Source organism: Mchenga conophoros, linkage group LG19 (assembly GCF_057382185.1).
Source record: "Mchenga conophoros isolate Kocher_MC1m ecotype Shallow Benthic linkage group LG19, M_conophoros_male_GT1.1, whole genome shotgun sequence".
Taxonomy (NCBI): Eukaryota; Metazoa; Chordata; class Actinopteri; order Cichliformes; family Cichlidae; genus Mchenga; species Mchenga conophoros.
Window position 1 is genome coordinate 12,303,872 of NC_140544.1, and position 14,164 is coordinate 12,318,035.

Genomic DNA, 14,164 nt, shown 5'->3' on the forward strand with positions numbered 1-14,164 from the left:
TTACATTTATATTACAGGTGAAACTGCCAAAAGAAGAAACGAATACAGATGTATGCATGTATTTCCTGGACATCAGGTTGATGTGCAGGAATCGCTTTTCTCTTTCTGCTTGCCTTGCTTTGCATTCTGGGGTAGTTTTGATCTAAAAGTGGGTCAATTAACTGCGTGCACTGAAGTACAGATTAAATTTCCATCTGCAGTATGAAAATGGAAATAATCAAGTAAAGTACAACAAACCTGCGCCTGGATGTATGAGAAAAATCTATACATACTTACATACTTACACACAGTCAGGTGAAAAACCAAGTTTTCTGTTCAGCTATGTAAAACAGTAAGTAGCCTACAGGCTTACTGTGCAATTTCCCAACAAATTCCCCTCAAGGTCAGACTGAGCAATGCTCAGAAAAACTGCAAAAACCCAGGAGCTCCATCTCAGACTCTACAGGCCCCAGTTAGCATGTTAAAGGTTAAAGTTCATGACAATAAAATTAGAAAAAGACAGAACACGTTGGCTTCTTTGGAAGGGTTGCCAGGAGAAAGCCTCCTCTCTAAAAATAACATGGCAGCACAGCTTAGGTTGGCAAAGTTGCAAATGAACAGTCCATAAGACTTCTGGAACAACATCCATTTGTTTGTCCATAACGCACAGCACCATGTTTGGAGACACCCAAACATAACTTATCAGCCCAAACCAATTATGCCAACTGTGAGCATGGTGGTGGAAGTGTGCTGATTTGGGCACCTAGCAGTCACTGAGTCAACCGTGAGCTCCTCTGTATACCAATGCAGAATGAAATGTGGAGACATCTGTCCAACAGATAAAAATTGGCCAAAAAAAAAAAAAAAAAAAGCAAAAGAATTAATGTGCTGCAATGATCCAGTCAAAGTACAAAACTCAACCTGACTGAAAAGAGCTGAGCATGAATGAATTCCTGCAAACCTCAATGAGCTGAAGCAACGCTGTAAAGACGAGCGGGGCTAAAACTCTTCCACAATGATGTGACACATCGATAAAGTCAAACAGAAAACTGCCAGAGGTACTTCTACAAGCTTCTGAATCATGGAGGTGGAACCCACCATGACTGCATATAAAACTTACTGGATGCATATCTAAACTAGTTATTTTAGGCCTATGTTGGTCACTTTTTTCTTTCATTTTAAAACTTGTTTGTGGTGTGTTTTCTTGCATCAGTGTTCCTGTTTTTATTATTGTGGTTTATGCTGCATGAATTATATTCCCTGGGGCAAAATGTGTGTTTAAATGGATGGATGGGATAGGACAAAGCATCATATTTTCCACTTGGTTCAATAGCCCACACGTGGGTGCGCTGATACACTGTACTCTATTACGTTACGTTTACTCTTTACAATAAGGCTAGATACTTATTTATATATTTTACAGGTGACTTTATTTAATGCAAAACATCTCAAATTGCAAAATATAATGAAACTAGTCAAAGCTGAAAGTTGTAGGTTCAGTACCAGCTACACTTGTTCACACTGTAATGCATCGTAATACCAGCAAAGTGATACTGTGTCAATATTTTGTAGCTGACAGATTTCAATAGTTACACACAGCAAAAGCCAACTTGGCAGATGAGTTGTGATTGACGATTTTTTGTGCTTGAGTATGGCGCCATCTAGTGACAACCTAATATACTACAGGTACTTCACAGTGGCTCTCTTTCGCCCCCCCCCCCCTCTGCAGTGCGCACAAGTTGTGATAAGTGTCACTTCTCACTCACTGTCTCAGGAAACGTAGACTTCCGCCTTTTGTCGCCTAAAGCAGCACATTTTCCACTCCCACGGCAGTTAAGCTTAGCCAGCTGTGTGTGCAGAGGTGTAGCCACATAAGAGGACGACAATGTTCAGGAAAATATGAAGCTTCTTCTATTTATAGACTTCTTATCGCCAATCAAACAGAGCGCGGCTGCAACGCTGCCCAACCAGCTGTGCGTGCAGAGGAGGAAGCCCGCTTTCGTTTTCTTACAAGAGAGGCGAGGACGTGATTGAGGTGCTCGGCCACTTCTGTAGTTTAGAAAGAACAGAAACAAAGTTCTGCAGACGGACTTTGGGTGTTTGAAGGGGAGCTGATGGAGTTTGCTGAGCACATCAAGACGGCCAATGTGGAGGATGTTGTGCTCCGACAGCCGCTGCAACCCCCGAGCAGAGGAACCCTGTGCATCACCGGCCACCACCTGCTCTTCTCGGACAGGGAGGAGAGTGACTCCCGGCAGGTTTTATTGCTCCTTAGGAACATCGATGCCATTGAGAAAAGGTGAGGGAGGATTGAGATCAGAAAGGTGATAAGGAACCAGATCAAAAACGTGTCTTATAAGAAAAGTAACGAGTATCCTGCAAGAACAATGTCGCACTTTTCTCTATCTCAGTTATTTTTTAATTGATTAAATTGATGATTAAATATTTGATGGTGGACTTGTGATTCTTAGAACTTATTTATTATGATTATAACTCGCATGATCAAACCAGTAATCACACTAATCAACACGAAACGGTGTGAACTTGCCGGTAATTCCTCTGATCTCTCATTCCTTCCTCAAATCTTTTTTAACCAGTGTGGAAAACCTTACGGGCTATTCCGGCTTCTTCTCTAATGCAAGCCACAGTGAAAGGTTGGACATCCTCTGTGTTGCCATGTCATGCTGTGTGCTGCTCTTGATGCAATTCTGAAGAAGTAACATTTCCCAACAAGATTAATGCAACGTTTTTTCCGTTTGCCACCCTCCACATGCTCAGAGCTGTGTACTGCTTGCAACTAACAGCTTTTTTTCTTCGTAGCTCTCTGAAACCTTTTGTTAGGTATTGCCACCCCCCACACACACACACACACACAACCTACCTGACTCGTTTTGCCCACTTTTTCTGCTGCAAGTCGAGCCTCATGCACCGCCATAGGCAATAAATGGGGCTCTTAGAGGGGGTGCATGTTTTCTTTTGTATAAGAATCATATATTTGTGTGTGTGTGTGTGTGTGTGTGTGTGTGTGTGTGTGTGTAGGATGTCTGGTTCATCTGGAACAATTACGATGAAGTGTAAAGATCTGCGTGTGCTCCAGCTTGACATCCCAGGCATGGAACAGTGTCTCAACATTGCACACTCTATCGAGGTACACAACTAATGCAACCTGAAACACACAGGCACAAGAAAATAACTGTTGGTCTTAGAGTAGCCTGCTATTTTTCTGCATATGTTTTTCACTTCTTTGCATGTATCGGTAATCTCTCTTTAACTTTCTGCAGACACTGTCCTGTCTGGACTGCGTGTCCGCAATGTACCCTTTCTTTTACCGACCTGTTGATCTCAGCCTGCCGGAGCAGTGGGGTCTCTCATCTCCTGAAATGCACTACAGTCAGATGAAGGAACTTGTAAGCAACATATAAAACTCTGTATGCTTGTTTTCTGCTGTAGATAATTTAATACTTGTAGACACAGACATTTTTCAGGTAACATTTTCCAATAATGTCCCTACAACCACATGACAGGAAAATGCCAGGGAAGTGTAGGGGTCGGGATTCAGGATATCCTTCTTGCTTAGCTTTCATTTGTTTTCCCCTTAACTTCAGAATGTGTTGCACACAGCTTGAATTCATGTATAACACACCAACGTCTTCCCGTGGGAATGGCATGTTGCTATGGTGAAGGGTCGCAGCTGAGGGCAGCATTTTTGCATGTGTTTTACAGACACAAAATTCCCAGAACATGTAGGATATCTGTGCTTTTAACCAGACCAGCCTGAGTAGTGTTTTTCACCCATGATAAAGTGGCTGGAATTTGCAAGTCCCAATTATTTCTCTCCCACCGACTCTTTCCATCACGACAGGAGCTGAGCTGTTCTGTCTAGTTATAAACTACGAGCTTCAACCATTCTTACAGAGTTTTTAAGAATACCTTTTACAATTTAGGGAACTTGATGATTAAGTTTCTTTGATAAAATTAAGAAAAGTGAGAAAGTTGTTATAGCGGTAAGGCAAACAGAGCTATAGTGATTTAACTTAGCCTGATACATTATAGGAGAATTCTTCAACAGCAATGATGGTGAAAGAAGCGTGACACCTTACTTTGGCGCAGACCGGTGATTTGATGCACGGTTTCTATGGATTTATGTCATTGTGATGTTTCAAATAAGAGTGCAGGGATGTTTTAGGATAGTTGCTGAGTGGCTTCCAGAAGGACTTTAGTTTAGCTTAGTTTACAAAAACATTAGAAGTAGCTGTAAACAGCTGATCTGGCGCCCTGCAAGGGTAAGAATCAGTGAGCTTCAGAAGCAACATTTCTGAAGCTCACTGATTAGTATGCTGTCTTTTTTTGATTTTACCTGTTTTTATAGGCAGGCTCCTCTGGTCACCAACCTCACAGTGCCAAAAAGACTTAAAAAGACTTAAAAAGAGACATGCCCCACGTTAGGTTTTGTGCACATTAAGGAAAGCAGATATTCAGTAGAGGTCTTTGAAAAGGAGCTTTCTTTACTTGGGAGAGAGCCGAGCTACTGTTTACAGTACTTATGCTTAAGTAACCAGCTGGTTAGAGTACATTTTTATTTGTTATATTGAGGAAATGGTACCTATTCATGAGGTTAACCGATTAGAATCAAGTTCCACAATTTGGGTTTTCAGGACTGCACCTAATCAGGTGTGGGTACTACTGAGAAAACATGTCCCTAAAAGAGGCCACACAGGAGTGATCCTGCAGTCTGGACATGAAGAAAGGTTCAGATCTCCCTAAAATCATCCCTGAGTTCATCAACTGGAAAACAGTCTGTCCAGCAGTAGTCATGGTCTTTTATTTTTCTTAATCTCTTACTAAGAAATCAAATAAGCCATAATAGGGCAGTTGTTATTAATTAAAGATCCACTAAGGATTAGCTTGGAGCATAAGCACACGCTTTATGCAAAATAAAAATAATGAGACTTTCCTCACCTATGAACTGGACTACTCCCAGTCCAGCTCAGCTCAAAGTCCCCTGTGACTTTAGCAACCGGGAGGTTAGCATGAATAATAACAGGTTACTTGATACTAAAGCTCACATTTTCCTTTATCGCCTTCTCTCTCACTTTTTTTCAGTATGAGAAGTGGAGACTGAGCACCGTGAACAGAGATTACTCGGTTTGTCCCTCCTACCCTCCGGCAGTCATCGTCCCAAAAAGCATAGACGACGACACACTGAAAAAAGCAGCCAAATTCAGACAGGGAGGACGTTTCCCTGTTCTCTGCTACTACCACAAGAAGAACGGCATGGTGAGGTGATTTAGTGTTCACTTTTAGTGTCACGGTTTGTGGCAGAATGGCTAAAAGCAATATAAAATGTCCAAAAAGTCCAAACATGAACAGAAAACATCCGAGGAAACAAACAATCCAACGACTAACACAGGAGAGACAGGGGGACAATATATAGTCGAAGGAAGTGGGAACGGCTGAGGACAAGACACGGGTGAAGAGAATCAAGACACAGGATAAAATATAACTGACTACCAAAATAAAAGAACTGATTTGCTGAACATGGTGAGCTTGACACAGGAGGATAGACCAGTACTCAGAGGAAAGAGAGTGAAACTAACACTCATAAAACCAGTGAACAGAAGAAAACTGTCAGAAAACTGCAACACTTGAAACCAGGAAGCCATAGAGAAACTCATTCGATAATGATACAAAATACAAGAGAGCCAAAATCAAAGCAATCACACGAAAATAAAAGAATTTAAAGTCCCAAATTTAAAAAAACTGTTATGGTTAAGGCTACACATTTGACTGAACATTGTTAACAGGATGAAAAATGTTGTAGGTCATCATGCGCAGCAGTCAGCCGCTGCTAGGAGCCAATAGGAAGCGCTGCAAGGAAGATGAGCTGCTCCTCCAGGCTGTGATTGAGGGTTCGGACAAAGGCTACATAATTGACACTCGCTCCATGCAGCAGGCTCAACAGGCCAGGATGACAGGTGGAGGGTTTGAGTCTAAATCGTTCTACGACCGCTGGAAGAGATTTCACAGACAGATGGAAAGGTGTGTTTGCTGACTGTCTGATAATACTGATTTGTCAAACTTGCTTCGCTACACACTGCCTCATATGTGTGCAGGGGTAAAGCTCTCCAGGAGAGCCTAATTAAACTGGTGGAGGCTTGTGGTGATGAGTCCAACAACATGGACCGCTGGCTCAGTAAGCTGGAGAATTCAAAGTGGCTGTCGCACGTCCAAAATGCTCTTTCTACTGCCGGCCTGCTGGTGGAGTGTGTGGAGAGGTATGAATAACACCCACACTCTTATGACTTGGAAAACTTTATGGTAATATCTTGTGACTAATTCAATTTTATCTGGAAAGTACCAATTTACAGCAACTCCCATCTCAATGTGCTTTTTATTGTAAAGACTCTATAATATTAGAGAGAAAACCCACCGAGGATCAGCACTTTGTGACAGTGGGGAGGAAGAAATTACTTTTAACAGGAACAGAGCTCGGACATAATCAGGATCAGGGACAGGCAGCTATCTGCCTTGACTGCTCTAACTCTAAGCTTAGTCTTTAAACTTTCCTTTTTGCTAAAGCATATAGTTAGGGCTGGATCAGGTGACCCTGAATCCTCCCTTAGTTATGCTGCAATAAGTGTAAGCTGCTGGGGGATTCCCATGATGCACTGGGCTTTTCTTCTTCACTCACTGTGTTAATAGACCTCTCTGCACTGAATAATACTTGTTATTAATCTCTTTCTCTCTTCCACATTATGTCTTTATCCTGTTTTTCTTCTCTCTCCTCAACCAATCACAGCAGATGGCCCCGCCCCTCCCTCAGCCTGGTTCTGTTGGAGGTTTCTTCCTGTTAAAAGGGAGTTTTTCCTTCCCACTGTCGCCAAAGTGCTTGCTCATACGGGGTCATGTGATTGTTTGGCTTTTCTCTGTATGTATTATTGTAGGGTCTACCTTACAGTACAAAGCGCCTTGAGGTGACTGTTGTTTTGATTTGGCGCTCTATAAGTAAAATTGAATTGAATTGAATGTAGACACAAGGAAGTGAGGGCAAGTCAACAACCACTTGTTTTAAATCTTGAAGAAACAGAAAGAAGGCCATAACTGTCTTCCTTACACACAGGTTTGTTTTTCTTGTACATGTTAATGAGTGTTGTTTCTTCCAGGGATGGCCATTCTGTTCTTGTTCACGGCTCTGAAGGGACAGACTGCTCTTTGCTCATCAGCACTCTGGCTCAGCTCATCATGGATCCATGCTGCCGCACAGTGGAGGGCTTCTTGGGACTGCTGGAGAGAGAGTGGATACAGGCGCGTGCCAGGTTTTAAGTCGGGGAGGATTACAAAGAATTTTAAATGTCTTTTTTTCTTGATTTGCTCCCATAAATGTTGTCGAGAATCCAAAGAAATGCATTGTAACATCGGGGATCTCTGTCTACTTCTGACACGAGTTTCCAAACAAGCGGTGAGCTTTTAAAAATAGAAGCACACCCAGCGACTACAGGACTGAGCCTATCTGTTGCCACAAAATTAGATCCTAAAAGCTGACACGTGTTTGTGTGTTTGCAGGCAGGACACCCGTTCCAGCAGCGATGCGCTCACTCAGCTTACTCCCATGCTCGTCTCCAGCAGGAGTCTCCGGTGTTCCTGCTGCTGCTGGACTGCGTGTGGCAGCTTTGGCGGCAGTTCCCCTTGGCTCTGGGCTTCTCTGAGGCGCTGCTCCTGCGACTGGCGACTGAAGTTTATGCCTCGGATTATGGCACCTTTCTGTGTAACAGTGATCAGGAAAGGTCAGTTTTTTCTACATATTTAAAGATTGCTGCCGAGTGTCTTCATTTCAAACTAAGATTCACACTTTGTTTGCCCTTCAATCAGGTGTGCCTTGGAAGTAAAGGAAAGGACTCACTGCTTGTTCCGGGCTCTGCTAAGGCCCACGGAGAGGGATTACTACTCTAACCCCCTGTATGAACGCACTGAGCTAGCAATCTGGCCCTCAGTTCATCCTCAGTCCCTGCAGCTCTGGAAAGGTGAGCTTTGCCCTGCACTTGTTTTCAGACCTCATCTTTTTTAGCCTTTAATGTAATTGCAGTGTTGCTGTTCTGAGCTTATGTTGTTACCGCTTTAGTTTAGTTTAAGTGTTGGTGCTCACTCTGCCCCGCTGTCTAACCCTCAGGCTATTTTTTGAGGTGGACCCAGCAGGTTCGTCACCTTGAAGAGGCTCAGGAGGAAATCAGGAACATGGTCATTGAGTGGGGGAAGTTAGCACGCAGCTGATGCCTCGTTCGTGTGAATGAGGTGGGATCACATGGTTCCAAGGAGTTAAAACAAAATACCTGATTTTGATTTGACCTGTCGCCTTCAAGGTTGCCCGCTGGGCACTTCTGGACTGTTTTCGCCCTGGCTGAAACTTGTAGATCACTCTGAACCTGGAAGTCCCATTCTTATTGCACACCATGGATTTAAAAACGTCTATGCCAGTATGATCCAGCTTTTATTAAAGATACTTACCTGTGAAGAGGACAGTGTACCAGACCAAACAGCAGACTCCACAGTGTTCCAGTCAGGTGAGGAGTGTGAGTGCGTTGAAAAGGCAAGACGATCTTCATGTTCCTCCCTTAGAATGATATTCAAGTTGTAGGCTCACGATTTTAGATGTGTTCCAACACGCATCACATTCAGAAATGTGCAGGGGGCAGAAGAATTCGATGAGGATTAGACTGACTTGGACAAAACCGTTAGATTTTGGATACATGTCTAAATTCACCTGTTTCACAAAGCTGTGGATACCCATTGTTAGAGATGTTAAGCAGGAAAATGGCACACTGAATTGTAACTAAAATGTTTTTCAAAGAAGGAAAAATCACCAACAGTGAAGCTGTCCAACCACTCAGCTCTGTTTACCGCAGTGGAAAATCTTAGTCTTTTTGAAGACGTGTGAAGACTTGCCTTCAAAACGGCAGTAAAGACGTAACAGTATAGAGTATATGAAGTGTCCCTCCTACCTCAGTCAGACTCAGACCAGTTTAGCAGAACAAACAGAAATGGCTGGCGTCCTCGATGCTTTATATTTAGACAGGATCTTAAAACCGCAGCGGTCCGGAGGTGACACAAACTTGAGAGAAAGATCAGCTAAATTTAAATTAGGTGCTTTTTATTGACAGAGTTGCAGAACTTTGTGATCCTACCTTGTGTGAATTAGAGAAGATGAACCTGATGAATGTTAACAATATGCAATGCCTAATGTGTTTTAATGTACAGTATTTTTTACACTTGCATAAAAGTTTTCTTACAAAAAATGTGGTGCTTGTGTGATTTTAATACACTAGGCTTGTGTTTCGGTCTAGCATTTTCATATATATTTATCCCATATTGTGTTAAATAATGATTGATGTTACTCTGATTTCTCTTTTCTAACCTGTATGCTAAGATAGCCTGACTGCCTTATGACTATAGATTTACATTTACTAGACTGAAGCAGGAGTACCTTTACAGCTCCCCATGCATCACTATGAACAGGCATATTTCACCAACATGTCTAAGTGATTCCTTCAGAACTCTGGAGCTGTTAAATACAGAGGACAAAACTTGCCAAAGCTTTGTTATTTTTCCAGTGTTTAGCATAATTGCAAAGGGATAATGATTTCATGATATGTATTCACTCATAAATATTATGAATAGAAGTCAGCTGTATAACAGACACACCTCCCAGTCCTGTTAAGCTCAGCTAAACACTCTTCACAATGCAAATCCCTGTGCACAGCAAGTCAGCATGTTTGCACACACGTTGCTTTGCACGCTGGAGACTGTAGTCCTGCTCAGTCAGGAGCCACAAGCCCTGGTGATTACACAAAGTGGAGAAGAACCACATAGCCCAGCATGACTTAACGCACCTGCTTATTTATCCAGCTTGACTGGGTGAACTGAAACGGTGACCAATGGGCTGGTAATCTTTTTGATTCTCACCCCTAAATGCTGTCTTATCAGCTCTTATTTTATAGATTAGTTTAGTGGACTAGTTGTGAATTCACTGTTACATCTGCTGCTTGTGGAACAAGAATCATCTGCCTGGGATTCTTTTTCTAAATCATAAGGACACAGGTAATACATTTCCCCCTTTTTTAAAACATTTCGAAACATCTTGTTTGTGTCCAGGTGTCATTCGAGAGATTTTAAAGGGTTTGGTGTAATATATTTGCTCTGCTTAAGTTTGGTGTAACTTTGTCAAGGACTGCTCCTGGACATGAAACCGGGTGTGCGGGTCTGTGTGCCCTCTGCGGCGGTGCTGGGCCTGTTTTGCCGAGGCTGTCTCAGCAGGTCGCGGAGCTGGCCCGGCCGCAGCTTCAGTTCCACCTCCAGGGAGATGAGCAGGTGGAACAGCCAGGACACCAGCCCCCCATCTCCTCAGGAAAACGTGCGCGTGCTCATCACAGGTGATGCAAATTTCCATCCATCATTAACGCACAATAGTTGCTTGTGTGTGACGTCGATGTATTCAGGAAAGGACTTTTCCACAGTTGCCCAAACACTGAGCCTGGGAAGCTGCCATTGTTTTCTACCACTTTCACTGCGCTGCCTCTGTTCTGAATTGTTGTGAGAGAGAATGAGTCGGATCGTTTCCAAGCAGAGCCCCAGTTTCAGATCAAATCAAGTGTAGAAATATGATAATGAAGAATTCGTTTTACTGGAGTATCAGTGTGAAATGCTACAAACATGTGCTGCAGGGTTTTTTGAGTTGTGTTCACTTTGCTCCAACAGCGGGAGCCCATTTTGATTCATCACAATAGAGTGTGTACAGACAGTGCTAGTGAAATAAAAGGGCCAATGGGTGACTGTGGGGAGAATAATAGCCTGCTGTCACTTTTTGTCCTAGGATCAACAAACAAAAAGCTTTATTCATCTGAAAGTGAAAACCAACAACATGGATTTGACTTTTATCGATTTACCAGTCTTCCACAAATACAGATTATCTGTGTGCACAGGTAGAAAGCTAACGCCTGCCTTTGTCTGCAGGTGGGCTTGGGCAGTTAGGTGTGGGACTTGCACAGATGCTGAGGTGAGATTGTAGAAATTCCTGAGTTCTTGAAACTTGCTAAAAGGTTTGAAGTTTAAATATCATCATACTTTTGTTAATGTCTAGAAAACAGTATGGAAGGGACAATGTAATCCTGTCAGACATCAAGAAGCCTCCACCTCACGTTTACGCCAATGGTATGTAAAATCTAATTCAAGTATGCATATTACTTTAAAAGTTACCGATTACTTTACTTTTTTTCTGGCATCACTGTTGTTTTTTAGGCCCGTTTGTATACGCTGATGTTTTGGACTACAAACACCTCCGAGAACTTATTGTAAACAATCGCGTCACTTGGCTGGTCCACTACAGCGCTCTGCTTAGTGCTGTGGGTGAGGCTAATGTGGCTTTGGCACGAAAGATCAACATCACAGGTCTGCTTGAACATGCACATCCTTTACACATAACCAGGTTTTAAGGAACAATCAGGGTTGAACTCATGCTCTCTTCTTTTCTGCCCATCCAGGCCTACATAATGTGCTGGACTTGGCCTTAGAGAACTGTTTGCGCCTCTTTGTCCCCAGTACTATTGGGGCATTTGGTCCCTCTTCTCCACGTGACCCGGCCCCTGACCTCTGTGTTCAAAGACCTCGAACCATCTACGGCGTGTCTAAAGTGCATGGTGAACTGATGGGGGAGGTAAAATGTTTTTTGTACACGTGCTTACAGAGACGCCTGTGACTCCATTTCATTTTCAATCAGCTTCTCTTTCTTTAGTATCTCCATCATAAATACGGCTTGGACTTCCGCTGCCTGCGTTACCCTGGAGTGATATCAGTTAACACACCTCCTGGTGGTGGAACTACAGGTATTACCTGTGTGTGTTGTGCAAATGTACTCCAATCCATTGGATGTCATAGACTAAGTGCTCCGGACCTCTGTCTTCGCAGACTACGCTGTTCAGATCTTCCATGATGCTCTCAGCACAGGTCACCATGAGTGCTACCTGCGACCCGACACCCGTCTTCCCATGATGCATATCTCTGACTGCCACCGTGCCACGGTAGAGTTCATGCAGGCTCCAGAGTGCCAGCTGTCACTGCGCACCTACAACATAGCTGCCATGAGCTTCACCCCTGAAGAGGTGGCCCAAGAAATCCGCAAGCATCTCCCTCACCTCAAGGTCACCTACAATCCTGACACTGTCCGCCAGACCATTGGTATGGTATCTTTTTGTTTTTAAACCACTGGTTGGACTGATAATAAACCAATATAAAACTAAATTGTCCTTGATGGTTTTTGCAGCAGACAGCTGGCCTGTAAGATTTGATGACACCAATGCCAGGAGAGACTGGGGCTGGGCGCCAGCCTTCGGGCTTGAGGAGTTGGTGTCGGACATGCTCCGCTCCATCCGAGACAAGAGGACCAGCGAGGGTTTGCCAGTCAGCTAGCAAAACCTGCTGCACCAAGACTAACCAATGCCCTACCTACCACTGACTTTTCTTCAGTCTACATTTACCAACAGCACACTTTGTTTTACTTCACTTTTACAAATTGTCAACCAGTATCATCTGTTTGTCTGGAGCATTGCTGCACCGTGCCAGGGACTGATTGTAAAATGGAAATTCTCAGTCATAACCTCTTTATATTCAGTGGAAAGTGAGATGTCAAACACGTGCACACACACACACATGCACACACACAGACACACACACACTTCAGTCTTTTCAGGGAATCAGATGCTGTCAAACCTTCTCTTCATCTTTGTGGTTTTTATTGTTCTCATGGTATAAGCATCACTTTACACATGGGCATGTTGCCTCAGGTGGAACAGAAACATTTCTTAAGCTTTAAAGAGTTTCAGATGTTGATCACATGCATGAGCACACCAGCGTGTTTCAGCGTCTGTTACAATATCTAACACAATATGGACAAGTTCCACGTGTAGAACAACAAATCTGTTGGACATTTTGAATCCAGGATCATCTGGAATGACTGACTCAGTTGACTTTGGACTGTAATGAAAAATCATGTATCCTGGCTGTTTTGTAAAGCACTCTTTTATAATATAGGCTATCAAACGAAACTCACAGTATATACAACCGCACTACCTTTGCCGTGGCACAGAACAGGAAGCCTTTACTTTTTTGCCAGCGGTGTGATTACAAATATGAATGAGTAACAGTATCAAATGAGGCCGTATTTACTTAGGAAAACAATATATTAAAAATGCTGTGTACTTTGAATCAGACCTTTAATAATAAAAATGTTATTTACCCAAAGAGCATTGAATACCGTACGCTGCCAAAGTTTCTTTTTTCTGTGTCGTTTTTGCATCCAAAACACCCGATCAGCTTAAAAACAAGAACGCTATAAAATGAAAAATGTAACTTCTATTTAAGAAATAGTTAAAGTTGTCTCATATGCTTTTATTCTCTAATTTGTTTGAGTAACATATACAAAATTAAGGTATTCACCAGCCACTTTGTTAGGTACACCTGTTCTAAATATCTAACTAGCCAATCACACCGATTAAGGCATGTAGAAACAGTCCAGATAGTCTGCTGGAGTTCAAACCAAGCATCTGACTGGGGAAGAAACATGATTTAAGACACTTTAAATTGTTATTTTCAGACTGGCTAGATTTTCCAACACAGCCATTTCTAGGATTTACAGAAGTCTAAAAAAGAGAAAATATCAAGAGAGTGGCCGCTCAGGTGAAAATCTAGCGAACAGGAAGGCAACAGTAAATTAAACAAAACAAAACAAAACAAAAGAAGTTATAACCAAGGTCTGCAGACAAGCATCTCTGAATACACAACACATCAACGCTTGTAGCAGATGGGTAACAACAGCAGAAGACTACACTGAGTCCTACTGGGTGAGTTAAAAACAGGAAACTGAGGCTACAAGTCACACAAGCTCAGCAAATTTGGACAAAATAAGACTGGAAAAGCATTGCGTGGTTGACAAGTCTGGGGGATTACTGCATGTAAACACAACTGGTTCTCTTACAGAAAAAGCAATTAGTCTCAGTTTCAGAAATCTAATTTAATGATCGTCATTATGATGCATGCAAATGTTTAGTATTCTGTAGGAAATGGACCACCAGTTGACAAAAGCAAACTAAAAAAATGTTACTGAAGTTGCTTTGAAGGACAAAAAACTGATAAAAATGTT

The 14,164-nt window shown here is 42.6% G+C and overlaps 2 protein-coding genes across 4 annotated transcripts; both read left to right on the top strand.

The window, feature by feature from the left end:
• Positions 1 to 1,771: 1,771 nt before the first annotated feature.
• LOC146551838 (myotubularin-related protein 9) lies at positions 1,772 to 9,249 on the top strand. Of its 2 annotated transcripts, XM_085257441.1 has the most exons (11): positions 1,772 to 2,278; positions 2,577 to 2,633; positions 3,019 to 3,127; positions 3,261 to 3,386; positions 5,083 to 5,256; positions 5,801 to 6,018; positions 6,093 to 6,254; positions 7,143 to 7,288; positions 7,547 to 7,763; positions 7,849 to 8,000; positions 8,147 to 9,249. In XM_085257441.1, exons 1-11 carry the CDS (start codon positions 2,094 to 2,096, stop codon positions 8,245 to 8,247), a joined length of 1,647 nt encoding a protein of 548 aa, XP_085113567.1. In that variant the 5' UTR covers positions 1,772 to 2,093; the 3' UTR covers positions 8,248 to 9,249. The 2 variants fall into 2 exon arrangements, with proteins under 2 accessions (XP_085113567.1, XP_085113568.1); XM_085257442.1 differs by lacking the exon at positions 2,577 to 2,633 and having other exon boundaries at positions 8,147 to 9,247.
• Positions 9,250 to 9,820: 571 nt separating this feature from the next.
• tdh2 (L-threonine dehydrogenase 2) lies at positions 9,821 to 13,266 on the top strand. Of its 2 annotated transcripts, none has more exons than XM_085257444.1 (9): positions 9,821 to 10,071; positions 10,180 to 10,403; positions 10,984 to 11,026; positions 11,111 to 11,181; positions 11,269 to 11,418; positions 11,511 to 11,683; positions 11,762 to 11,852; positions 11,935 to 12,204; positions 12,290 to 13,266. In XM_085257444.1, the coding sequence occupies exons 2-9, from the start codon at positions 10,214 to 10,216 to the stop codon at positions 12,433 to 12,435; spliced, it is 1,134 nt and encodes a 377-aa protein (XP_085113570.1). In that variant the 5' UTR covers positions 9,821 to 10,071; positions 10,180 to 10,213; the 3' UTR covers positions 12,436 to 13,266. The 2 variants fall into 2 exon arrangements, with proteins under 2 accessions (XP_085113570.1, XP_085113569.1); XM_085257443.1 differs by having other exon boundaries at positions 9,822 to 10,071; positions 10,200 to 10,403.
• Positions 13,267 to 14,164: the final 898 nt, after the last annotated feature.